This window comes from Phascolarctos cinereus, unplaced genomic scaffold, assembly GCF_003287225.1.
Source record: "Phascolarctos cinereus isolate Bilbo 61053 unplaced genomic scaffold, phaCin_HiC Scaffold_5;HRSCAF=322, whole genome shotgun sequence".
NCBI lineage: Eukaryota > Metazoa > Chordata > Mammalia > Diprotodontia > Phascolarctidae > Phascolarctos > Phascolarctos cinereus.
In genome coordinates this window covers 286,693,021-286,720,433 of record NW_027555958.1, presented here as the reverse complement: position 1 = coordinate 286,720,433, position 27,413 = coordinate 286,693,021, and the positions used below count along the sequence as shown (strand labels likewise).

The window sequence follows — 27,413 nt, the reverse complement described above, 5'->3', positions numbered from 1 at the left end:
CAGAATACAGCACACCTCAGCCACTCAGGGGTCTGAGCTTTCCCTAAAAATCATAGCAGCCATACCCCCTCAGCTGGGTGAGTAGACCCAAGACAAGTTCCAAGGATAGTGAAGGCCCTTCAATATCCCTCACTCCTAATCTCATCCCTTAGCAGTGGGTCCTAGAAACCCCCTCAATCTGAACTAATCTCATATATGTTCAGAAATCTCCAGCTGGTTCCCTGGGATCTGACAGCCAGTGTTATTAACTGTGCTCTGGTGTTGAATCTAGGTGATGGGCAGGCTGGAGATAGCTGAGAAGGACCATAACCACAAGTTGTCTCCATTCTGAAGGCTTGCCTGTGTTTTCCACAGCAGGGTAAATCGGGCCTGGGTCTCTCCCAGAGCTTGATGACTAGGGTTGGCTCGGAATGTCTGCTGAGCTAAAGCTCTAGGAGCATCTTATTTGTAATTTCTTGCTAGTGAGGACTGAATGAACTTCCTTCTCAGTGGGGAGAAGAAAGCCCTAAGGACCTCAGAGAGCCTATACCCTGGGCTGGGTTTCCCCAGACACCATTGTGCTTGGAAGCTTGAAAAGGGAGGGTGGTAACAGAGTTTATTGTGCTCACCCCACTTTTTTTTTTGCCTAGGTGTTTGGTGGGTGATGCTTAAAAGCCAAAGTGAGTGTTGGGTGGGTGGGGATTAAAAATGGGGGGGAGGATGGTGAACATCCCCTTGGATACTCTTCCTGGCCCTCTGGAGACTCCTTTAGCCTTCCCCACCTGTCCTCTTCCTCTGGCCCTCCAAACTTCCCCACTCCCCAGGAATCTCTTTCCACCACCGTTGTCCTTGGAGTGAGATAGAATCCAATTTTATTTGTAGTTGAGACCTTGGCCAAGAGGGAGGGCGGCGGCGGGAGGCGGCGTGGGGAGGGGGCGGCCCTCCCTTCCGACCGTCCCTTGTCCACTTAAGACTCGGGGTACTGCTTGAGGGTGATGGAGGCCCCGCTGCTGACCATGACTGCCGGGTAAAGCGGCTCCAGGAAATTGGTGAGGAAGCGGTATATGAGGCTCATGCCCCCCGGCCACGCCGTAGAAGGAGAGGCAGCCGGCCGGGTAGTCCAGGGCCACGCCGATGGTGCGGTAGTAGCCCCCCTGAAGCACGGTCTGCGTGTTATTGTGCCAGACAGAGAATTTGAGCGAGTCCCACTCGAGGCACCACGAGGCGCTGTTGCGGCCGATCAGGTAGACGATGTTGCGTCGGGGTCGCCCGCTGGGCGGGGGGCTGCAGCTGTACGTGACGCCCACGCAGACCCACGAGTTGGACACCTCGGCCTCCCAGTAGTGCTGGCCCTCGGCCATGCTTCGGGTGCACAGCACCTGGGGCCACTGGTTGAACCCCGGGAAAGGGCCTGAAGCGTAGGGCTCTAGGAGGATGCCCAGGTTCAGCACCGAGTGGGTCTCCTTGAACAGGAACAGCTCCTCGCTGGCCGTGGCCGAGTCAAAGTTCAAGTTGCAGTAGCCTGGTGAGGGGGTGGGGGTGGGGGTGGGAGAGGGGAAGGAGGGGAGGAGGGACAGCGCTGCAGACCAGGAACCAAGAGAGCCCGGAGCTCTGGACTCCGTGGAGAAAAGAAGATGTGCTTATTTGCATATCATTTGCATGAGAGTAATTCCATTCACCGGAGAAGTCCCCGCCTCCTGGGGACCCCTTCTGGGGGCCCCTCAGCTCTGGCCTCTCTCCCTCCTTCACCCAGCCTCAGTCTAAAAGGATGACTAGTTGGCCTTTCCCTAGGTTATCTTAGCAGGAGATCAGAGGGAGACTGGGGCTTAGGGTTTTACCTGGCTGGGCTCTTACAGGGAGGAACCCCACCCTCAGCACAGTGCTTGGTATACAGTAAGTGCTTAGTAAGTAAATGCTTATTGACTGCTGACAGACTGTAGACTGGGCACATACTGTATATCTAGCTGGAGAGAAGGTACAAGGGAGCAGGGGAATGAACTGAGGGCCTGCGATTGATATTGCTGTGTCCATTCCCTGTCCTGCTAAGGAGAGGACACAGATGTGCTCTTTATATAGAATCTTTTCATTACAAATAACTGGGATGCAGAATTATGTTCCTATGTATGTAGGGGGAATATTCCCTACCCATTTAATCAGGGAAAGCTACCTGCAGAGGGTGGGGCTTTGAGGTGCGTGTGGAAGGTGGTGGAGTGGGAGAGCTAGGCCTTGGATATGAACGTGGGTATGAATTGAATGGCAAGTGAAGGGCAGGAGGACCTCGGGGACGTAGCTTGTGGAAGGAGGCAGAGGATAGAGAGGGGCGTGGCTCAGTTAAGGCCAAAGGAATATGGTACTAGCTCCCAGCTTTGCCCTGGTCCCACTGGATGCTAGCAGTCACACAACTATGGCCAGAGGCTGTGTTACATCCAGGAACTAGACCACCTATGTACAGTAGAACTAATCTCAAGGTCAGGAGGAGCTCCCAGTCTGCCAATATGGAGTCTTCTCCCAGCAGAACGTCAACTCACCTCCTGATGAGACCTAAAGTCAACTCGATCAGCAACATCCCTGAAGTCTCAAGGTTTTTTGCTTGGGGATTGGGATAGTGGTTGGGTGGGGAGGGATAGAGAGGGCTGGTATCTCTCCCAAGGGAACAGAATGGAAGAAGAGTAGGTGGCAGAAATGACTTATGAGTCAGGTCCTTTGCAAACTCACCTTAGGGTTAGAACAGACCTTAGGGATCATCTAATCCAATCTCATTTTTATAGATAAGGAAGTGGAGGTCTAGAAGTTTAAATGATTTGCTCAGGGTCACATAGAGAGAAGGTGGCAGAACTGGGATTTGAACCCAGGTCCTTTCACATCCGATCTAACTCTTTCCCCATTTCACCTTGCTGCCTCCATCCCCCTCAAAGGGCAAGGCACCCCAGGACCCTGGACTCACACTTCAGTAGATTCTTTCTGTCCACTGCTGGGGGCAACACCTCATAGGAACGCATCTTAATTCCTGGAGGAGATAAAGACCCTTTTGCAGATGTAGATGCAGACCTCAGATGGAGATCTGAGATCCAAACCTGAGATGTAGACCTCAGTTGAGAATAGCCTCATACTACTTCCCTACAGCTGGTTTCTCCCAGTCACAAGTGGCCAGGTTACTGGACAGAGTGGTCCAGGGCTCAGGCCAGCCCCCCCCCAAGCATAAACAATGTGGTTTCTGCCCCCCCAGTCTCTTTACCCTCTCCCCAAGTTCTCTTCCAACCAGGTAGGTGTGCAGAAGGAAAGATACAGGCAAATGATCCCTAGTCCCTAACTCCTCTTCACTCCCTCTCAGCTCCCATCAAGCCCTCCTGACTGACACTCACCCTTTAGAAGAAGCTGGTTGACAAAGCGGAGGCCCACTACAGCCAGCTGGGCCCGCAGCTCAGCCAGGATCTCGGACAGCCGAGGAAAGCTGTTTGTTTCTTCACATGTGGTGCCCAGCAGTGACTCTGTGCAGGCTGGGAACCGCTTCAACCTCGGGAACTCCTAGGAGGTGGCCAGGGACCCAGGGAGAGGAGCCCTCTCTGTCAGCTGTGTGCCAAGCAGTGTCTGGGAACTTCGGGCTGCCCCAGGGGTGGCAGCTGTGGCAGTGAGGGAGGTGGGGCACAAGTTGCCTGTCTTCCAACTCCCATGCCTTCTCCCCTCTCTCCCTCCTTCCCTCCCTCCTCCTTTATGATCCTGGCAAGTGCTCCAAGCTCAGGGTGCTGCCACATTTATGGCAGGACATGGCTTAAGCTATGGATCAGTTGAGTGGGTCATTGAGGGTCCACTTTTTTTTTTAAGAAGAGAAGGTTTCCGCTGAGCCTTGGGAATTATTTTAAAATGGTTCTTTTCTTGGCATTTTGATCTTAATGAGGGCCTAAGAAATACAGTTTTGTCCAGGATGAGGGAATGACAAGAAAGTAACTGCTTGCAAATCCATCCTCAGTCCATTCCACTTCCACTTTGGGAAGCAGAGTCTAGGCTGGAGAAGAAGGGGATTGAAGGGAAGAATTTGCTTCCATCTCACCTTCCAGACCTGGTCTGACATGGTTGAGGCAGTCATTGAGAAAAAGTATGACACATTGATCATAAGTTTAAAGATGGAAGAGACCTACGATTAAAGTGTTGCTTTCTTTCTTTAGAGGTAGAAGGTATCTTTGGGGCCAAGGTCTGACCTTTATCGTACAAGAAACTGAGACCCAAGGGGGTTAAATGACTTACCCAGAGTTCTCAGTCAGTAAGTATCTAAAGCAGAATTTGAAATCAGGTCTTTCTGACTCCAAATCCAGCACTATCTACTAGCTGCCTCTCATAGGAAGTTGACCTATTGCTCTGATATAGTAGAAAGATTAGGGAAGAACTTTCCAACACAAAGGGAGGATTGAAGGTTGTAGGAGGGATTGAGTATGACATTCTTTCTGCTCCACCTTATTGGGGGAAGTGGGAGTAAGGGTTTGTTCTCAGCTTCTAGCCTTCAGAGCTCATCTGATCGCCTTAACCAAAAGATGATCAAGGGAATGGGCTGACTGATTCCACATCTTAATAATGAAGTGACTTGCCCAAGGTTGCAGAGCAAGTCAGTGGTAGGGCCAGGAGTAGAACCCAGGGCTTCTCATGCCTATTCCAGCGGCTGTTCTACTGCTCCAAGACTTAGGCAGGGCTTGGGGAAGGGCTAGTGGTGGGATAAGAGGTAGTAGTATTCAAGGAACTCCTACCTCTAAAAACTGCTGGTCACTCTGGTTGGTGAGCAGGCTCCGGAGCCAGACACTATCACCCTCTAGTTCTAAGAGGCGACTGTGGCTTTGTTGGATAGAGCTGCCCAGCTGGCCCAGGGCAGCTGCCTCCTCCTTTTCCACAAACTCCAAGACTTTCACCTGCAGCCGCTTTACCTCCCTCCCAATGTCCGCAAAACAACGGTTTACATCCTCTCGTACTGTCTGGATCAATTTCTGGAGGGGTAGGGGAGAGGAATCCCTGATCTCCCTCTACCTTGGGGATCCTGAACCCAAGAGTGGGAGTGCCAATATGGCACAGGGTACCTCCCAATGCCTGAGCCAAGGCCTTGGTCCCACAACCAGGTAAGCCCTTTCAGTGATGGGAAAAAAGGCAAATGGCCAGTGGTTTGGACAGTATATTAGATCTAGAGCTAACTCAAGGGCTTTGTCCCCAAAGTGTCCATGGCCAGAAGCTAGCAATGGAATTGGGAATCCAAACAAGGAGTCCTAACTCCCTTCAGTTAGATTCTGGGTATAGGTTCTACCTGTTCCCATCCCATCTCAACCCCATACTAATTTAGCTCATCCAATCCCAATTCATTTCACCTATCTCATCTTATCTTATCCTATCCTATCTCAATATCCCAATCCAATCTCATCTCATCTCATTCCATCCTACCCCAAACCATTTCATTCACCCTAGTAAGTCAGTGATTGAGGTAGTAGATGGATGCTGACTCCCTGGATGTCTTTCTAAGCCCTGTAACTTCCCACTGAAGCCTGACTTGTGGGCTTCCCCAAGGGACACCTTAGAAGCCTGGGCATAAGAGCCTATGCCAAACTTACCGTGAGGAAAGCTACCCGACCACGGTGCTTCTGGCTATCAGATGCAATGATCAACATCTGGTTCTCTACATTGGCCTGGACTTTCCGGACTTCTACCTGGGGCAGAGGGGAGGGGATACAGAAGTCACCCCCTTCAGAAGGACAGACTTCTGCCCCCTGTTGCCAAAGTCATTGCTCTGTTTTCCCCTAAGAACCAGTGCCCTGGGGCTGCTAGGTGCTACAATGGATAGTGCACTGGCCCTGGGAGTCAGGAGGACCTGAATTCAAATCAGGACTCATATGCTTAATGGCTGTGCGACCTTGAGTAAGTGACTTAACCTTGATTGTCTAGAGAAAGAGAGAGAGAGAGAGAAAACCACTGCATTTCAGAGGTACTGATGGATTTCAGAGCTACTAAAGCCTTTTTGTCAAGAGTGGAACCCCTGTCCAACAGCAACAGACAGGCCATAGAGATGTGTAGACATAGATGAGTTACAATAAGCAATATTGGAGGGAATAGTACAATCAATGAGCTGAGAAAGTCCATGAGATTATTGGAGTTCCCTTTTAAAAAAGAGGCTTCAGTGTCATATAGCAACACACAGTACCAGAGTATCTCTATGGATGTGATCAAGCTGTCCTTTTCTCTCCCTTGACTTCTGTCTAGCACACCCAGGGCCCACACGCTGCTGCACAGAGCACTAGGCTCTCTTCCTATCTCCAGACCTAGTGGCTTTAGGAAGAAAGAAGTCAGATCTAGGCCTGGTCATGAAAGGATTTTAAAATAAGGAGAGAGTTCCCCAATTGATAAATGGTCAAAGGATATGTACAGGTAACTCTCAGAGGAAGAAGCTAAAGTTATTTGTAGTCATATGAAAAAATGTTCTAAATCACTATTGATTAGAAAAATGCAAATCAAAACGACTCTGAGATACCACATCACACATATCAGATTGGCCAACATGACAAAACAGGACAATGATAAATGTTGGAGAAGATGTGGGAAAGTTAGAACACTAATACATTGTTGGTGGAGTTGTGAACTGATCCAACCATTTTGGAGGGCAGTTTGGAATTAGGTCCAAAGGGCTATAAAATTGTGTATACCCGTTGATCCAGCAATACTACTTCTGGGTCTGTATCTCAAAGAGATCATAAAAACAGGAAAAGGACCCACATGCACAAAAATATTTGTAGCAGCTCTTTTTGTGGTGGCAAAAAATTGGAAATTGAGGGGATACCCAGAAATTGGGGAATGGCTGAACAAGCTGTGGTATATGAATGTAGTGGAATACTATTGTGTTATAAGAAATGATGAGCAGGCGGACTTCAAAACAACTTGGAAAGACTTACATGAACTGATGCAGAGTGCAATGAGCAGAACCATGAGAACATTGTACACAGTAACAACTACATTATGGGATGACTGACTTTGACAGACTTAGCTCTTCACAGCGATGCAAGAATCTAAGATATCTCCAAAAGATTCATGATGGAAATTGCTATCCACACCCAGAAAAAGAAATATAGAGTCTGAATACAGATGGAAGCATACTATTTGCTCTCCTTTTCCTTTGTTGTTTTGTTTTATTGCTTCATTCTCATTGTTTTTCCCGTTACTTCTAATTGTTCTTTACATTATGACTAATGGGAAAATATGCTTAACATGAATGTATTTGTAGAGCCTATATCAGATTGTACGCCATCACTGGGTGGGGGAGAAATGGGTGGGGAGAAAATTTAAAACTCAAAATCTTTTGGAAGTGAATGTTGAAAACTAAAAATAAATAAATTAATTTTTAAAATTAAATAAAATGAGGAGAGAGGCAGCATAGTAGATAGAGAGCCAGCTTTCAAAACCAGGACAACCTGGATTTAAGGCCTGTCCCTGACCCACATCAGCTGTGTGACCCTGAGCAAGTCACTTAACTTCTCTCTGGGCCCTGGACAGCTCTCTAAGACTCTAAGTTGCAAAGACCATGCTAACTTGCATTGGTAGAGTGCTTCCTATACCAAATGAAATCCCAGGTTCAGTTCCTAGCCCTATAGATCAAGGGTTCTTAATTTTTATCTTGTGTCATGTCTGTGGAAGTCTAATGAGGTCTACGGACTCCTCAGAATATTTTTAAAAATTCATTAATTGAAGGAAAATGCTAAATTTCAGTTAGAGGTTAGTACAAATGAAGATGTAATTATTTTCCTCATCCAAGTTCATGGACCACTATTCATGGACTCTAGGTACTGCTATATATAGATATTGATATTTAATTATGTTTGGATCAAGAGTCATAAGACATGGATTAGACTATTGCTCAGAGGTTCTTGGTTAAGAAAGGATAAAAAGGAAGCAAAACTACTCAATTCCTAGCTTGCTTCTTTCTTTTCTGTTGAGAGTAATCTTCAGATAGGAAAAGGTAAGAATAAACACATATAAGAGGAAACTGAAGCCAAAGAAAGGTGAGGAGATTTTAAAAGAGTAACTGGCCTTAAAATGAGCATATGCGTATGTGCAAAAACATATTTATAGCAACTCTTTTTGTGGTGGCAAAGAATTAGAAACTGAGGCAGATTCCCAATTGGATCTTCTCAGTTGTTTCAGTTGTGTCTGACTCTTTGTGACCCCATTTGAGGTTTTCTTGGCAAAGATACTGGAGTGGATTGCCATTTCTTTCTCCACCTCATTTTACAGATGAGGAAACTGAGGCAAATAGGGTTAAGTGATTTGTCCAGGTTCCCACAGCTAGTAAGTATCTGAGGCCAGATTTGAACTCAAGTCCCTCCTGACTCCAGGCCTGGTACTTTATATGCTGCACCACCTAGCTGCCAAGAGATGATGAAGGGGCTGATTTCAGAAAAACCAGGAAAACTTGCATGAATTGGTGCAAAGTAAAGTGAGCAGAACTAGAGCAATGTGTACAGTAACAGCAAAATTGTAAAGATAAACAACTGTGAAAAACTAAGTAACTCTCTTCAATACAACGATCCACCAGAACTCCAAAGGACTCATGATGAGAAATGCTATCCATCTTCAGATAAAGAACTGATGGACTCAGAATGCAGACTGAGACATTTTTTTTCCTGTGTTTTTCTTGCCTTTTTTTTTTCCCCAAACATGGGCTAATGTGGAAATGTTTTGCGTGACTTCATATGTATAGTAGCTATCATATTTCTTACCATCTCAACTGGTGGGGGAGGAAGCAGAGTGAGAGAATTTGTAACTGAAAATAAAAATATTTTTTAAATGAACATATGAATTCAGTCCCCAAAGGATTCTGCTTCGGAAAATTGAAAGAACTCAGACATGTTACTAGTGACTTACTGCTAGTGGTCTCTGAGGACTTGTAAAGAATAGAAGTGATGAATGTTCTAATTCTTCAAAGAGGAAAAAAGTAAATCCTGGAAGGTCTTAGACCGTTGTCAAGTCACTGGGAAAAATTCTAGATTGGATTCTTAGTTGGATAGTTTCTGAACACTTAGAAAGGAAAAGAAACATCATTAATAGGAAGCATTGTGGGTCCACTGTGAACAAGTCATCCTTTTTGTTAGGATTACTAGCTGGGTAGATCAGGGGACAATGGTTTGGACAAGTTGGACCTGCATTTTAGCAAAGTATTTGACAATATTTGCTCTAACATTGGCAAGATGGACAAACGTGGCCTGGATGATGGTAGAGTTAGGCATGTTAAATCATAGCTAGTTGAAGGACTACACCAAAGAGTATAGGGGGCAGCTAAGTGGTACGCTGGATAAAGCACTGGTGCCAGAAGGACCTGTTTGCCTCAGTTTTCTCATCTGTAAAATGAGCTGGAGACAGAAATGACAAATCACTGCAGTATCTTTGCAAAAAAAACCAAACCCCAAAACCAAAAAACCCAAATGGGGTCATGGAGAATCGGGCATGACTGAAATGACTCAACAACAACAAACAAAAAAGAATATAGAGGACGGTCGAGTAATATGGAGGGGAATCTCTAGGGGCTCAGCCCACGTTTCTCTGCTCTCAGCTTGGTTCTGTTCGATGTTTTCACTGATATCTTAATGAAGACGTGGAGAGCATGCCTATCAAGACGATGGGTCATACACAAAAAGGTAACAGAGATAGCTGATGTTTGACAGATGCTCAAGAAATATTTATTTCTTAAATATTTATTCAACTGAATTACAATACTGGAGGCAGCTAGTTGGTATAGTGGATAAAGGACTGGGCATGGAGTCAGGAAGACCTGAGTTCAAATTCAGCCTCAGACACTTAATAGCTGGGTGACCCTGGGCAAGTCAGCCCTGTTTGCCTCAGTTTCCTCATTTGTAAAATGAGCTGAAGAAGGAAATGGCAAGCTACTCTAGTATCTCTGCCAAGAAAACTCCAAATAGGGTCATGAAGAATCAGACATGACTGAAAACAACTGAGCAACAAATATACCATTTTAAGGTTTGCAAAGCACTTTACTTATATGAACTCATTTGATCCTGGGAAGTAGGTGCTGTTACTATCTTCATCTTACGGGCAGACAGAGGTTAACAGATTTATGAGCTCAGCGTCTTCCTGTTCCCAAGCCTAGTACTCTTATCCACTACACTGGCTGCTCCAGCAGAAGGTAGCGTGGGTACACAGAGAAATTAAATGATACACCTAGGGTCACACAGCTTGTATTTGTCACAGACAGGACTGAAACACCTAAGTCATCCTGACTTCAAGGCCAGCTTCCCAGCTTCCCATCTGCCACCTCACAACTGCCTCTCTTCCCTCCTCCCCATCAAATCTCTAGAGGTCAGAACTATGCACTTCAACTAATGAGATGATACAGTATTGAATAGGATACACATAAGGTCCTCCACCAAGGCTTAACAAAACAAATCTCAAGTAACAGGATGGGAGAGACCTGGCCGAACAACAGTTTCTTTGAAAAAGATTGAGAGATTTTAGTTGGCTTCAAACTGAACATGAAAAAAACAGTGTGATGTGGTAGCCCAAAAAGGAATAAGATACTGAACAATATTGGAGGAAGAGTGTCAAAGGCAAAGGAAATGACTGAGTCCCTTTGTCTTCTGGAACAAATATGATGGTAGGAGGACTCCTAGATTTTTTGTCCTGTTCTGGACACTTTGCTTTAAGAGAGGCTAAAGTGCACTCAGAGGAGAGTGACCAGGATGACTCGAGGAACTGCTGAAAGAAATGGGAACATTTAGACTGGGGAAAAGAGATCTGAGACAGAGCACGAGAGCAGTCTTCAAGTATCGAAAGGGCTATAGCAGCTAGAAAAGCTGCTGGGCTTATTCTTCGTGGTTCCAGAGCGTAGGACTCAAACCAGTGGACAGAAGGTACAGAGGCAAATTTTGCTTCAATGTAAATGTAACAAGGGTCATGCTCAGAGTTGCCTTTTCTTGGCTGTGGTCAACCACGTGAGAACTTTGGAGCCCCCTTCCAGCCCAGCCCAGAGAAGACATGGCGAACCCTGAGTAGTTTCCTTGGTGTCCTCCCTCCTCCCTCTAACAGTGACAGCATCAGTTAAATGAAGGGATAGCTTCTGGCTTGGCCTCCTGAACTTCAGCTGTCCAGGTGGCATCCAGTGAAGGAGGTGGGGGAAAAGGGCAGGCCTTTCTCCACCCTGGCACCATGGCTACTAGGCCCACAAGGTGGCTAGGGCAGAGGGCTCAATGAGGTGAGCTTGCACATGGGCTTTAGGCTGCCTCTTTCTCTTTTGTGTTTCCTTTCCTGAGTAGATGACTGAGCAGCAACCTTGAGATGGATGTGGCTGGGATTGGAAGCAGCCTTTGAGTTCAAGAAGTCTGGAAGCCGAGAAAGAACCAATGGAGTCTGAATGTAGATCAAAGCACACTATTTTTCACTTTCTTTACTTTTTTGTGGTTTCTTTTTCTTTGGGGCAGTGTCTTCCTTTACGACATGACTAATATGGAATTATGTTTTACAATGATTATACATGTATAACCTATATCAAATCGCTTACCATCTCAGGGAGGGGGGAGGTAAAGGAAGGAGATTTGGAACTCAAAAAAAATTTTTTAAATGAATGTTAAAAATTGTATTTACATGTAATTGGGAAAAATAAAATGTTATTTAAAAAAAAAGAAGTCTAGAAGTGGCAGCATCCAGAGGAGTGGTGGTAGCTGATGGCAGAGGAGCTTCTACATTGGAAAGGATGGCCACTGATAGGAGGATTGGCTCAGCCCTGGCCATTTTACCAGCAGATATATCATAAGAGGTTTTTTTTTGGAGAGCAAATTGCTGAAGTGAAACATAAAATGACTGATTAGTAATCCTACAAAGTGTTTATGTCCTGAGAAAGCGTAAGTTCCTGCATCAGCCCTTCAAAAACCAGATGAGGTCCCCAAAGGGGCTAGGAGAGCTGATACTACTCTCTATCCTATGCTCCACCATGCAGTTAAACCAAGTTCAATCGTGGGGGAGCCTGCTTCTAATGAAAAGGGGCTCTCTTTTCTTACAACTTGTGGCTCATTAAGCCTCCCACCATTCCTGGGTTGGTTTATTTCTTGGGTTATGTCTAGGGTGGGGAGAAAAAGATATTCAGTGTATAATACGGATCAAGTATGGGTCAGGTAATCTATTACTATGTATACAAAAAAATGCTCTACATAAAAGACACAAATGTATATTAACAGAACAGGATTCAGTAACTTAACACATAATTACTGTTACAATCTGCTAGAAAGCTGATACTAAAACCTCATCAGAACATAAAGCAATTTGCAGAACTACGAATTAGATTTAGCACTGCACCATCCCAAAAACTCCTAGTATACATCTGCTGATAAAATGGCCAGGGCTGAACCAGTCCTCCTATCAGTGGCCATCCTTTCCAATGTAGAAGCTCCTCTGCCATCAGCCACCACCACTCCTGCGGATGCTGCTACCACTGAAATCAAGACTTCCAGACTTCTTGAACTCAGAGGCTGCCTCCAATCCCAGCCACATCCATCTCAGGGTTGCTGCTCAGTCATCTACTCAGGAAAGGAAACACAAAAGAGAAAGAGGCAGCCTAAAGCCCATGTGCAAGCTCACCTCATTGAGCCCTCTGCCCTAGCCACCTTGTGGGCCTAGTAGCCATGGTGCCAGGGTGGAGAAAGGCCTGCCCCTTCCCCACACCTCCCTCACGGGAAGCTACCTGGAGAGCTGAAGTTCAGGAGGCCAAGCCAGAAGGTATCCCTTCATTCAACTGATGCTGTCACTGTTAAAGGGGGGAGGGAGGACACCAAGGAAACTACTCAGGGTTCGCCATGTCTTCTCTGTGCTGGGCTGGAAGGGGGCTCCAAAGTTCTCATGTGGTTGACCAGAAGCAAGACACAACAACTCTGAACGTGCCCCCTGTTTTTACAGATGATGGGTAGATAGACAGAATAGAGAGACAGATATATAGAGAGAGGTAGATATAGATAGATAGAGATATATAGATATAGATAGTTAGATGTATCTGTATAGATATAGCTAGGCAGAGATATCAAGCTCCCTCCTTATATAGATATACATATATACACACATACGTATACATACACAGACGTGAGCCATGCTCTTTCTCTTTCTATATCTATCTACATGCACAAACATGTTATGCATGTGTATATATGCACATGTATGTATGCATATATGTGTGTATATATTTATATGTTATCAAATAAAAAAAGTAAGTGCTTTGCAACTTTGCTTTAAATGCTTTGCAAACCTTAAAGCACTATATAAATGCTGGTGGTGTTCAGTCATTTTTAGTCATGTCTTACTCTTCACAACCCCATTTGGAGTTTGGCTGAGATATTGGAGTGGTTTGTCATTTCCTTCTCCAGTTCATTTTACAGAGGAGGAAACTGAGGCAAACAGGGTTAAGTGACTTGCCCAGGGTCACACAGCTAGTAATATCTGAGGCCAGATTTGAACTCTGGGAGATGAGTCTTCCTGACTCCAGGCCCAGCATTCTGTGTACTATGGCGCCCCCCTAGCTGCCAACACTAGCTCTTATTATATATGGAAGGATTTTTTTAATAATGTGAAGCATCATTTTCAGTGAAGGGGAAAGCAAGAGTGGCTGGCTAGACACTGCTGAGAGCAGACATCCTTATCCCATTCTGCTGATGGGACAGCAACTGGGAACAGAAGGGAGTGTGGGAAGAGAAGTCAGTCTGGGCCAATGTGAGGAATGCTTAGGGAGGTCCTGGGCTCTCATTGTCAGATCTGTCTCAGTTCCCTGGCCTTCCCCAAACATGGCTGTCACCGGAAATCCCTAAGGTTGTAGCACGCCTTCCTTCTCGAGCCATTCCCTGACCCCTGGGCCCTACTCCACCGGAGTGGAAGACCTCGGCCATGGAGCTTTTTAAAAAGGCTTGCAGTGGGCCAGTAGGCATGACAAAGAAAGCCTCCCTCCCCAGTCCCCAGCATTCCTCCCTCACCTCCTTGAGGGCTCTCTCTTCCTCCAGTGGGATGGTATCGTGATTCTTATGTTCCTCCAGCAGGCAGGCCCCACACACGCAGCAACCCTCTGTCCGGCAGTAGAGCCGCTGAAGTTTCCGGTGTTTTCGGCATAGCTGCGCTTTGAGATCCCAGATAGGCTCCAGAAGACGGTGACCCTGGAAGACCTGGTCCTCGTAGTGAGTGCGCAGGTGATTCTCGCAGAGGGAGGCTGCACACTGCAGGCAAGACTTGACCGATCTGAGCTTTTCTGGGGAACAGAAGTCACAAGGGATATCACCAGGCCCGGCCACTGCTCTGTTTGGCGCTGGAGTCTGGTTCTGGGTGAAACAGGCCACGATCTCTCCTAAGATGACATTCTTTCTTAGGTGGGGTCTGGAGGCGAAGACCTCCCGACACTGGGGGCAGTAAGGTGTTTCCCCCATGGCTGCCTGGTGGTCCCAGTAGTCCTGGAGGCAGTTCATGCAAAAGTTGTGCCCGCAAGCTGTGGTGACTGGGTTATGGAACACTTCCAGGCAGATGGGGCAGAGGACCCGGTCTTCAAAGATGCAAAAGCTGTTGTTGTTATTCATCTTGACTTGGGCTGGTGGGATCTTAGGGGGCATGGGATGAGGGGAAGGGTTGAGTCAGGGTGGGTCAGAGGGCTGTGTTGCTTGACTCAGTACTGGGAGGGCCCTGGGGAAAGGAAAAGCAGGAGGAGATGTCATACTGAAGTCAAATAATGTAGCCTGCTCAGGGGCTGGGGTGGGGAAGATGGGGGTTGGGAGTAGCTTCTCTGACTACAAGAAAAGCAAAACAAAACCGTAGGACATTCAGCCCTTGTCTTAGGAAGAACCTTGGTAAGGAGGGGTTCCTAACTTTTTTCTGTCCTGGGCCTCTAAGCTTTCAGTAAACCCTCCTGGACCCCCTAATAAGGAAAGAAAAATAATATAGATTTTTCCATGCATACCTACAGAAATAAAATTTAAAAAACAAAACAGAAATAAAATAAAGAAATTAATTTCAATAATTAAAGGCCAAGAGGTCTTGAAATTTACCAAATATTCCCTATACCCCCTTGACAAGCTTTCCATACTCCTTAGCAGAATATGTACTCCACACTGGAAACCCCTACTCTACAGGATGTCAGTGTATTCACCTTTCCTGACAAACAGGCCACTTGAGAAGCAGCATGCATGGGATCTCCTCAGAACCAAGGAGAAAGGGAAGCCTAACTTAAGGAGAAGGCCGTAAGAGGACCATTTTGTAGGTGTTCAGTCTTTTTGGTCTTGACTTCTTCATGACCCCATTTGGGGTTTTCTTTGCAAAGATACTGGAGTGGTTTGCCATTTCCTACTCCAGCTAATTTTACAGATGAGGAAACTGAGGCAAACACGGTTAAGTAATTTGCCCAGGGTCTCACAGCTAGTGAGTGTCTGAACTCAGAAAGATGAGTCTTCCTGACTGCAGGCCTGGAATTCTATGCACTATGGCGCCACCTAGCTGCCCCAAAGAAGACCCTAAACCCAAGCTGAAACTCAAAGGTCTTCCATATGACAGAACGTTGGATTTATTATCATTATCATAAGACCTAGGTTTGAATTCTGCCCCTGCAGCCTAAGACTACCTGTGTGATCTTTGGCAAATCCCATTTTAATCTCTCTTGCCCTCCATTTTCTTATCTGCAAAGTGAGGGAATTGATGAAACCTTCGAGGTCCCTTCTGTCTCTAAATTTAGGATTCTTGACTGCTGCTGGACAATGGCTCGAGGTCCAGGGCCCCAAAGACTGAACTCCATGTTCAGGGCATAGAGCAGATAATGATAATAAGGAAGCAACAACCACTAGTCTTTATCTAGTGGGTTCACAAGGCACCATACATATGTTGTCTCATTTAATTCTTATAACCACCTTGTGAGGTAGGTGCCATTATTATCCCCATTGTGCAGATGAGGAAACTGAGTCTCAGCCAGATTAAGTGGATTGCCCAAGGTGACACAGCTAGTAGGAGACTTAGGCAGGACAAGGACTCAAGTCCTTTGGACTTCAAGTCCAGACTTGGACCTACTGTACCAGCAGTAGCCAGAAGAGCCAGTGGAAACAAGGGAAATGAACAGTGCAAAGGAATAGCGGTGCCTGAGCCTCCTAGTTTCTCTAGACTAACAATGGCTAAATAGTCATGGTACACATGGAGCAAAGAAGTGGTCCAGGCTCTGTCTTGCCCATATTAGGCACTGAAAATGTTTGTTGAATTGAACTGAATAGAAGAGTGCTAATGCCAGCTGGTATGGGCTTTCGAGAGCTGACTGTAAAATTTGCAGTGTTATTTAACACCTTAGAAAATGGCAAATGCTACAAGTCAAGGCTTGGTTCATTTTGTTGTTGTTGTTTATTGTTTAGGCTAAGAAAGTGATGGAGAAAATGTGAATCATAATGCAGATTGAACTTAAAAGCATTTCATGTATTTATTAAATATTACCGGCATACTTTCTGCTTCCATCTCAGGCAAGGGAGGGAGTTAAATCACTTTAAATAATTTAAATTTTTTTAAAAGCTCCTTGCCCAGAGAGTGGTATGTTGTCTCCCTTCTCCCCATGCCCAGGGCCTCCACCCTAGTTCAGGTTCTCTGCATCTCTTTATATTGTAATATGTTGTATATATTATAATACATTGTAATATTGTGATAACTGGTCTGCCCCTGTGTTTATTCTCTCTGGCTTTTCCAGTCCATTCTTTACACGGTTGCTAAAATTATCTTCCTAATGCATGTCTGACCATACTACTGTTCTCCTGGATAGAAATCTTCAGTGACATCCTACTGCTCATTGGGTAAAAAAAATATAAGGGCAGCTAGGTGGAGAAGTGGATCGAGCACTGGGCCTGGAGTCAAAGACCTGATTTCAAATTTGATGTCAGACGCTTTTTAGCTGTGTGACCCTGGGCAAATCACTTACCCTCTATTTGCCTCAGTTTCCTCATCTGTAAAATGGGCCGGAGAAGGAAATAGAAAACCACTTTAGTATCTTGGCCAAGAAAACCCCACATAGGGTTAATGGAGAGTTGGATATAACTGAACAACAACAGAAATATAAACTCCTTAGCCCGGCAAGAAAGAGTGATAGATTTGAAATTAGAGTGTTTGAGTTCCAGTCCCAGTTCTGCTGGCTTGCTCTCTGTTTAACCTTAAGCAAATCATGTTCACCCCCACTGAGACTCTGTTTCCTCATCTGTAAAATGGGGGGAGGGGGAGGAGGCGTTGGACTAAATAGCCTTCATGGTCCTATTTGGTTCCAAATCTATAATGGCCTGGATTTGATACCTTCTTCCCAGGCTTATTTCACATCACTCACCTTCCCACACAGTTTCAGGCAAAATAACTCCACTAGCTGCTTCTCATAGCCGATGTTCCATCTCCTATGCAGGCATCATAGATTTAGAGCTGGGAGCCACCCGCTGAGACCCCAAAAAGATGCAATGATTTGCCCAAGATCAAATAGATAGTAAGATGAAAAGCTTGGATTCCAACCCTGTCCCCCGACTCTAACTCCAGAGTTCCCCTATCACCCCACATCCATGATCTGAATTCTCCCTTGCCCACGGAAGTCCTCTTTCTTCCTTCATGGTTTAGCTTACAAGCCACCAAAACCTTTTCCTGACCCTCAGGGTTAAAAGTGATCTCCCACTCAAATTTTTCTAGTAGACAGTCTGATTTTCTCCTTTGAGCCCATCACCTAGTATTATAATTGTAGATGTGATTAATAGAATACAAGCTCCTTAAGGGCAGGGATGGTCATTAAAAACAAAACAAACAGACAAAAACCAAACCAAACCCCTCCCCCCAACCCTTCATATTCTCAGCTTGTGCTTAATTCAATTGATTAACATTGATTAAGCAGCCTATCATGTATCCCACGTGCTATGCTAGCTACTGGGAATACAAAGACAAAAAAAGGAAACAGTAGTCCTTGCCCATGAGGAGTTCACTTTCTTGGGAGTGGGGGTTGTAACATTTTCGCAGATAAGGATATATAAAATAATTTCAGGGGGCAGGTAGGTGGTGCAGTGCATTAAGTATCAGGCCTGGAGTTAGGAAGGCCTAGGTACAAATTCAGCCTCAGACACTTATAAGCCATGTGACCCTGGGCAAGTCACTTAACCTCTATTTGTCTCAGTTTCCTCACCTGTAAAATGGGGATAAGAATAGCACCTACTTCCTAGGGTTTGTTATGAGGATCAAATGAGATGATAATTGTAAAACACTTAGCACAATGCCTGACACATAGTAAGTGCTGTATAAATGTTAGCTAATATTATTGTTATTATTAGCTGTTGTGACCTTGGGCAAGTCATTTAACCTTTGTCTCAGTTTCTCCATTAGATAGGGATTAATAATAACACCTGCTTCTCAGGATTGTTGTGAGGATAGACTGAGATATTTGAAAAGGTCTTTGCAAACCTCAAAAGTGTTATACAAATGCTAACTATTATTTTTATGGAGATGGGGAAAGACCCAATGTGAGGTAGCAGCTGAGCTGAAACTTGAAAAGAAACCCAGGGATTCTAAGAGGCAGAGTTGAAGAGGGAGTGTTTTCCAAGCATGAGAGGACAGTCTGTGTTAAGTCATAGAGATGGGATATGGCTTGTCAAGATGAAGGATCAAGCAGAGGGTCTACCTTGGCTGTAATGTTGAATGTATATAAAGAGAGTGCCTAAATGGATCTACGTAAATAGTAATGTGAAACGTAGTAATATATTTTATATAGTATATGTAGTGATATAAAATATATAACAGAGTAACATAAAATGTATAATATATAGCCATATATTTTATATAGTATATATAGTGATATAAATATGACACAGTAACATAAAATATATGATATAGTAATATAAAATAGATAATAATATATATAGCAATGTAAATATATAGTTAATATATTTTATATCATAATATAGTAATATAAAATGGGAGGGTAGGTAAGATACAGATTGCAAAGGTTTTTAAAATGCCAAGATGAATTTTATTTTGTATTGGAATATCACAGAATCAAATGGGAAGCCATTGAAGATTTTTCTGTTGAGGAGTGACAAGGTTAGACACAGTGTTTTAGGAAAAGTAATTTGGCAGTTGCTGGAAGGACTGACTAGAAAGCAGAGAATTGGGGAAACAACTCAGGAGACGACTAATAGTAGCCTCCTCCTACTGCCTTTTTTTTTTTAACTCTACCTGAAGCTCGGTGTGTGAAGTGAATATTGTGACCCCAGCCAGGGAAAAAGGTACCAGATCTCAGATCCAAGAAATCATAGATTTAGAAATGGATAAGACCATCGAGATTAAGTCCAATGCCTTCATTTTACAGATAAGGAAAGTGAGCCACGGGCTGTTCCTCTTGCTTGGAATACACTCCCTCTTCAACTCTGCCTCTTAGAATCTCTGGGTTTTTTTTTTTAAATCAAGTCTCTGCTGCAACTTCATAGTTAATCTTTTGTCATTTCCATAATAATAATGATGGTAATGAGCAAAGGTAGCATTTATATAAGACTTGAAGTTTTGCAAAGACCTTTTCAAATTGAGGCGATAAAATGTCAGTGGAGGGGAGAGAGAAAAAGAGGGAGAGAGAGAGAGAGAGAGAAAATGAGAGACAACGAGGAAGAAAGAGAATGAGAATGAAAGAAAATGAAAAGAAAATGAGACAGAGAATGAGGGAGAATGAGGAAAATAAGGAAGAGAAAGAAAATGAGAGAGAATGAGGGAGAGAGAGAATGAGAATGAGAAAATGAGGAAGAATGAGAGAATGAGGAAAAAAGTATGAGAGAGAATGGGAGAAAAAAGAGAATAAGAATGAGGGAGAAAAAGAAAGAAAATGAGAGAAAAGAGAGAGAATGAAGGAGAGGGGAGAGAGAGAGAGAGAGAGAGAGAGAGAACTGGAATGACGTCCACATTTACTGGGAAGAAGATGGATTGTGATCTAGTAATCTGGTAATGGAGGCTGAGAATGAATGGTCAGACATAGGAAAAACAAGGCTGAGCAGTGCCCCTGGAAGCCAAGGGCAGATACAGCACTCAGGAGAAGGGAGGGTGGGGTGGTTAATGGTTAAAAGTAGATTGAAAAGTTAATCATTTTAAGAAGACATTACTGGTAAATTTGGAGAGAGCAGTTTCAGCCTAGTGGTAGGGTCAATCAGAAGACAGACTGCAAAGAGTTAAGTGAGATGTGAGGGAATGGAAGTAAGGAGTATAGATTACTCTATTACTCTTTCTAAGAGCTCGGCTGTGAAATCAATCAGTCAATCAATAAACATTTATTAAATGGCTGCTATATGCCAGGCACTGCCTTTAACTGCTAAATGCTGTGAAAGGGTGGAGGGATAAAAAATGACGGTCTGAAGGAATGACTAGGTCAAGTGAAGGTTTTTTAAAGATGGAGGAGACCTGGGAATGTTTGTAGGAGGTGAGAGAAGGCAGCGGTTACAGAAGGAGAGACTGAAAATAAGAGGGAATGATTGAGGGGTTAGGCTCCCGGAAAGAAAGAAAAAGTATGGAATGAAGAGCACATAAATCTTTCAAAAGAGAAACACACCAATAAAAACTGCTCGTAGAGCTGAGAATTAGTTCAACTATTCTGGAAAATAACTTGGAATTTGGCTTAAAAGTTACTAAAATATCAATATCCTTTGGGCCCAGAGACCCCCTAGCTAGGTATATGCCCCAAGGAGGTGAAAAACAGAAAAATTCTGAAATATTCACAATAGCATTTTTTTTTTGGCAGCAAAGAACTGGGAAAAAAAGGTAGGAGCCAATCAGTTGGGGAAGGACTCAACAAACTATAGTACATCGATTATGCTGCTCTCTAAGAGGAGATAAATATAAAGACTTCAGAGATGCGTGGGAAGACTTAAATGAACTGATGCTGAGTGAAATAAGCAGCTCCAGGAAATCAACATTTACAAGGATTACAATAATGTAAATGGAAAGAATAATAACAAAAATGAAAGTGAACACTGCATAATAATAATGGCCAAGCTTAGCCCTGGAGAAGAGATAAGAAAATGCATCTCCCTTCCCCCCCTTGTGGACATGGGGTACTGTGGGTGTGGAATATGGTGTGTATGGGTGTATATACTATGAGACTCAGTTGATGTGTTGGTTAGTTTTACTGAATTGCTTTTTTCCTTCCTTTAAAATCATTGTTAGATGGGATGGTTCACCTTTTTAGAGGGCAGGGGAGAGATATACTTCAAAGTCAAGGTGATAGAACATCAATATAAATTTTTTTCACCAACAATGTAAGGCTTATTAACTATAATAGTTACAGTAGAATCTCTGCTCTCCTCCCCTGCAAAATTGGGCTTTCCAAATTAGAGAAGGCATCAACCATTTAACAAGAGAATATCCAACCTTCAGGATAACTAGTAATGCACCTGTCTGTAATACATACCCACAGCAAATTTCCCAGCAGCCCCAGCCAGTGTCTAGGGCTAATTTCCGACCTACTAGGTTTAGGGAGTTGCCTGAGGCAAGCAGAAGCCTGGTCAGTGTTACAAAGGATGCAAGTGTCAGAGGCAGGATCAATGGTTTCTAAAAAGAGTACAGGTAGAGAGGTATTGACCTTGGCAAGAAGGGCCACCTTTTTCTCAGAGATTGGAGCATAAGAAAGGAGAATGGGAGATGATGTGGAGAGATTTTAAGGCACATAGAAGAGGAGAGGGAAATCATAACATGGCTTCTTCATTCTAAGTAAAATTGGATTTGAGGTCCTCTGCTGAGAAAGAGGTTAGATCATGCACTGGATAAGGTGCTGGGTCCGGAGTTAGGAAGACCTCAGACACTTAAAAGCTGTGTGACTCTGGGCAAGTCATTTAACTCGGTTGGCCTCAGTTTCCTCCTCTGTAAAATGAGCTGGAGAAGGAAATGGCAAACCACTCCAGTATCTCTGCCAAGAAATCCCAAATGAGGTCAAGAAGAGTCGGACACCACTGGAAACAACTGAACAAGTTAAGAAAGAGGAGTAGTTTACAGTACGGATGCTTAGAGGAAAAAGGTTTGGAGAGTGTGTCTAGGGAGTGAATCAAGGAAGGAAAGCAGGACTGTGGTGCAGCAGTGAGGGCCTTGAGAAGCATGAATTTGTAGTGTAAAATTGTGGTACATGAATATAATGGAATATTATTGTGTTGTAAGAAAAAGCCAACATGATGAATACAGATATAGATGCATGGAAAGACTTTAATGCAAAGTGAGCAGAGCCAAGAAAGCAACACCCAAACAAAACCCAAGACTACAACATTGTAAAGGGAAGGAACAATCACAAAACAATTGGAAACGAATCTTGTGAAAATATAAAAAACAAACATGGTCCCCTAAAACAGATAGATGATACCTCTCTAAATTCCTTTGTAGAGGTATAGGGTGAGGATGGGGAGGGGAGTGCTGTGAACAGGTGTAGAACATTGAAAATAATGTGTTGGGTTTTTTTAATGTATTGTTTGTTTTGCTGGATGGGGGCGGTTCTTCCTCTTCCTCCTCTTTTCCTTTTTTCTTTTAAGATTATATATTATAAGGGAGGGCACTGTGGGAGAGGGAGGGGGAAAGTACAAGGGGAAATCTAGGTTATGTAAAAATAAAAGATATCAATACATTTATTTAAAAATTTTGTGTTATACCTGGTACACAAAGATGTGTGACTTTTCCTATTAGCAATCAACATCACTTGATGTTAGTTGTGGTTAGTGGGGATTACCCCAGGTTGGAGTTTGACAAAGTATGACTGAAGATGGGACAAAGGAACAAGGAATTCCAGGGTAGATGATAATATATAAGTGAACTGTACAATTATAATATCAAGATCACGAAGGGAGGAAAGTGAGAACAGAGGAGACAGATGGGAAGAACAAGGCAGGCCTGGAAGTTGTGGTGAGGATAACAAATAAGTTTAGGAAGTGAGGCAGAGGGAGAGATAGAAGGATAGGGGGTTATGATAAGAGAGGAATTTTAGAGTTCTGGATTATGGAGGTAGTACAGTATAGGTAAATAATGGTGAGTTAAAGGGTATATCCCTGTAAGTGGATAATTTGGGGTGAAGATACAGATCGATGAGAATTGAAAGGCTTGATAAATAGAAGAGGGTATTTGAAGGGACAGCAATATATATAGTCAAGTTCTTAAGTATGAAGGCAGGATCTAAGATGGAAAAAAAAGCTGTGAGATGTGTTAGGAATTCCTTGAAGGAGAGAATTTTGAATAAACAGTAAGTGCAGCAAAGTAAGAAGGACAACTATCAATTGGGGGAAAATGCATCAATTATCTTTGATAGTGAACTGCTGTGGAATATATAGGACATTAACAAAATATATGGCCAAGAGCTATTCTTCAAATGATAAATGGTTTAAGGATATGAGTAAATAATCCTCAAAGGAACTGCAAATTATTAATAACTATATGAAAGTACTAATCCAAAGTACTAATAATGAGTAGTAAAAAAAAAAAGAAGTTTCACCTTTCAATTTATCAGATTGGCAAAGATAAAAAAAGATGGAAATAGTCAAGTGTTAAAAGGGGTTGTAGGGAAAGTAGGTATACTTACACTCTGTGGAGCTGGGAATTGATCTATTCCAAAAACTAATTTTAAAAGGTGACTAAAATGCTCGTGCCCTTTGACTAGAGATCCCATTGCTAGGCATGTAACCCAAGGAGATCAGAGGCAAAAAGAAAAGGCTACATGTATACCAAAATATTCATAGCAATACTTCTTGTGGTAGCAAAGAACTAGAAACAAGGTAAGTGACCATCAACTAGGGAATGGCCAAACAAATTGTGGTATATGAGTGTGATGGAGTATTACTATGTCATAAGAAATGATGAATATGAAAAATTCACAGAAACATGGGATATCTTATATGAAATGTTACAGACAAATGTAAACTAGAATCAGGAAAACAACATTCACAATTACTATAGTAATGTAAGTAGAAAGAAGGAGAAACTGAATGGTAGGAAAATATTAAGATTTGAGAAAATGCACTTCCCTTCATTGCAGAAATGGGGTAGTGTAGTTGTGGATTATATCATCAGCTGACCAACTCAGCAGATGTGTTGGTTCATTTTGGTGAGTTTTTTCCTTTTTTTTTTTTAAATCTTTGTTACAAGGGATGGCTCCCCAGTCAATTGGTTAATGGTTAAATTACGGCATATGAATGTAATGGAATACTATGGTACTGTAAGAAATGATGAAAGGGATGGTTTCAAAGAAACCTAGGGAGAGGCAGAGTGAAATGAGCAAAACCAGAATAACAATTTATATAGTAACAGCAACACTTTAAAGACCAGTTTCGAAAGACTTAAGAACTGATTAAACACAATGACTAACCATGATTCCACAGGATTGATAATGAAGCATGCTGAGGTGATATGCTACAGAATGAGATATATTCTAATTCTGCACATATATATGTATGTGCATACACACACCCAGATATATACGCAGCATGGCCAATGTGGGAATTTGTTTTGTTTATCTATCCTTATTTGTTATGAGAGTTCTGTTTTCCCTTCCCCCGCAATGGTGGTGATGAGGGAAGGGGATAAAAGAGAATTTTGTTCATGGTAAAAATAGAATATATGTATACATGTATACACACACATAAAGAAGAGACAGTTCCCTAAGTGGTGAATGGGAGGGATATCTTTGAATATGAATGTGATGTTTAAAAAAGTATCAATAAAAAGAAGACAAAAATTTAAAGGAGAATGGTCTGGAGGCCAGAAGATGACTGCAATAAAGATCTGGACTGGGTGATAAATATGGAAGAAGTGAAACTCAGAAGTAGAAGAGGTCATAGGGGTTGGTCTGTGGCAGTTAAGCGGCAAAAAATGGGCTCATTCCTCTCCTGGATCAAGATTTTTGGGCCCATGAGAGTATTGCCCCATACTGCAGATTCTGTGTCTTCTGGAGAGTCAAGTTTCCATTAGCCTCAAAAGATAGAGAGGATTTGAAGGGATCCAGGGTGAATGGGGGAGTTCCAGAAGGTGGAGGATATGTATGGTGCCCGTGGGGTAGAGATAGAGATGAGATGTCTGGAGAGATAGTGGGAAGAAAGGTTATTTGTCTCAACGCAGGGATGAGAGGAGTAGGAGCTGGGAGCTTGCCAGCTATAAAATGGGAGGAAGATCCAGTTGATTGGGGAATCCCACCTCTCTGGTGCCACGTGGACTGAGTATGATCAGGTGCTGTAAGTTTCCATTGCTGAACACTCTAAACCCAGGTGAGCTGGACATTTAGATTGTGGGTAGAGGCAGCAGGGACTTCTATCTGGTTCTTTTGGTCACTGAACAACTGGTGTTCCACTCTCTAGTGAGGTTGAATTCCTATTTGTGATGGCAGCTCCATAATCTCATCCCAAGATTGTGGGAAACGAGGCATACATAGAGGATGTGGAGCAGGTACCCAGAATGCCAATGCATAATAAATGTTTGAAATGAACTGAATTGAACTGAAAAGCCCAGGTTACATAGAATTCCCTTGCATTCTGAAAAGTAGACCCCTTGAGACCTGTGATAGAACCCAGCCCCTTGCTCTGGGTTGGACAGGAAGATGAAGAGCTAGGGTGGATGGTACCCAAAGGCAAACAGTCGTCCAGATGCCCCTGGAGGGCACCAATAGTAGTGTGTCCCCATTACCTTTACCTTTCCTTAACCTGAGCACTGCCTTCTTACCTTTCCCTTTAGCTGCTGCCCTGAGGTCTCCCTACCAAGGCCTACCTTTCTGCTTTGGGGGATTGTAGGTGGCTCAGCTTGGTGACTTCACAATTCAAGCCTCACCAATCCCAGAATTCTCCCTGTGATGTCAGTTGGTGCCCAGGAGGAAGTGGGGGTGGGGTGATGGGACAGAAAGGGAGGATGGCAACCATGCTAGCAAAAATCCTAAACTGGGCTGGTCAGCCAAATGATTCTACTGCCTCATCTCTCTTCTCCAAAACCCGTCCCCAGGAGCCAGATCTGCTGGCCGTAAACAAAACATGTAGGGAGGTCATGTGAAATGAATTAGGATTCAATGAAAGGAGGCAGTGTGGTTTACCAGAATAAGCCCCAGACTGAAGAGACTTGATTCAAATCCCAGTCTGTTACTGGCCACATATAGCCCTGGTTATATTACTACTTCTCTAAGAGGCCTGTTTACTCATCTGTATGCTGGATTACAGGATTACAGACCTAGAGCTTCAAGGGACTTGAGGCCATATAGTCCAATCACTTTATTTTATGAATGAGGAAACTGAAACCCAGGGAGGTTAAGGGATTTGATTCCGTAACATAGATAATATGCATATTTTCTCCCATATTAGCCATGCTGTAAAAAAAACACAGACCAATCTAAAAACCCAAGAAAAATAAAAGTTTAAAAAAAGTATGCTTCAGTTTGTACTCGGACACCATCAGTTCTTTCTCTGGGGAAGAATAGCATTTTTCATCATAAGTCCTTCAGAGTTGGCTTGGATCACTGTATTGCTGAGAACAGTTAAATCATTCACAGTTGATTATCATACAGCATTGCTGTTACTGTGTACAATGTTCTCCTGGTTCTGCTCAATTCACTTTGCATCAGTTCATGTATGTCTTTCCAGGTTTTTCTGAGAGCATCCTGCTCATCACTTCTTATAACACAATACTATTTCATCACAACACATAACACAACTGGTTCAGCCATTCTTCAGTTGATGGACATCTCCTCAATTTCTAATTCTTTGCTACCAGTAAAGAGCTGCTACAAATAGATAATAAGCATTTGAAGCAGGATGTCGGACTAGATCACACCTAGGGTCCCTTCCAGCTCTCCTAACCTATGAATATAGGAAAAACATTTTCACTAAAAATGTTAAAAAATAATTTTGTTGCCAAAGTGAGCCAATGATGATATCAAAGGAGTACTATGTCATTTACATTTGGAAAACTATTTCTTGAAAAAAACTGTCCACAAGTGATTCTAAGTTCATATACCTTATCTCAAAATAATTTTCACACCAAATGTCAGGATATTCTCAATGACTACCCCCTTATGAGTATAGATAGCAATTATAATTTGTGGTGTATAGATACGCACATTGCTTCCATAACCTGGCTCCCTTGGTCAGCAGGCATATTAAGCACTTATTCCAATCAAGCACATTGCTAAGAGCTGATAATACAAAGAATGGTAAAAACAAGGGTCCCTGGACTCTAGAAGTTCACATTTGAATGAAAGAAACAATATGTGAAGAACAAGGTAATACACGATAGTTTACATAAAAGGTAATCTCAAGATGAGGACACTGGGGATGGAGGAGGTTTCAAGGAAAAGGCTTCCAGCAGGTAGGAATTGAACTGAGTCTTTTTTCACCCCCCTAGGCAATGGGGTCAAGTGACTTGCCCAGGATCACACAGCTAGTGAATGTCAAGTGTCTGAGGTCGTATTTGAACTCAGGTCCTCCTGA

The 27,413-nt window shown here is 43.4% G+C and overlaps 1 protein-coding gene across 1 annotated transcript; it reads right to left on the bottom strand.

Annotated features, from left to right (window-relative positions):
* Positions 1-860: 860 nt before the first annotated feature.
* LOC110219242 (E3 ubiquitin-protein ligase TRIM47-like) lies at positions 861-25,730 on the bottom strand. Its single transcript, XM_021002414.1, is given in 9 exon segments — positions 861-1,060; positions 1,062-1,501; positions 2,924-2,986; positions 3,342-3,504; positions 4,716-4,949; positions 5,562-5,657; positions 13,956-14,649; positions 17,303-17,405; positions 25,663-25,730. Coding segments are annotated over 7 exon segments (1,734 nt in total). The 5' UTR covers positions 14,580-14,649; positions 17,303-17,405; positions 25,663-25,730; the 3' UTR covers positions 861-946.
* Positions 25,731-27,413: the final 1,683 nt, after the last annotated feature.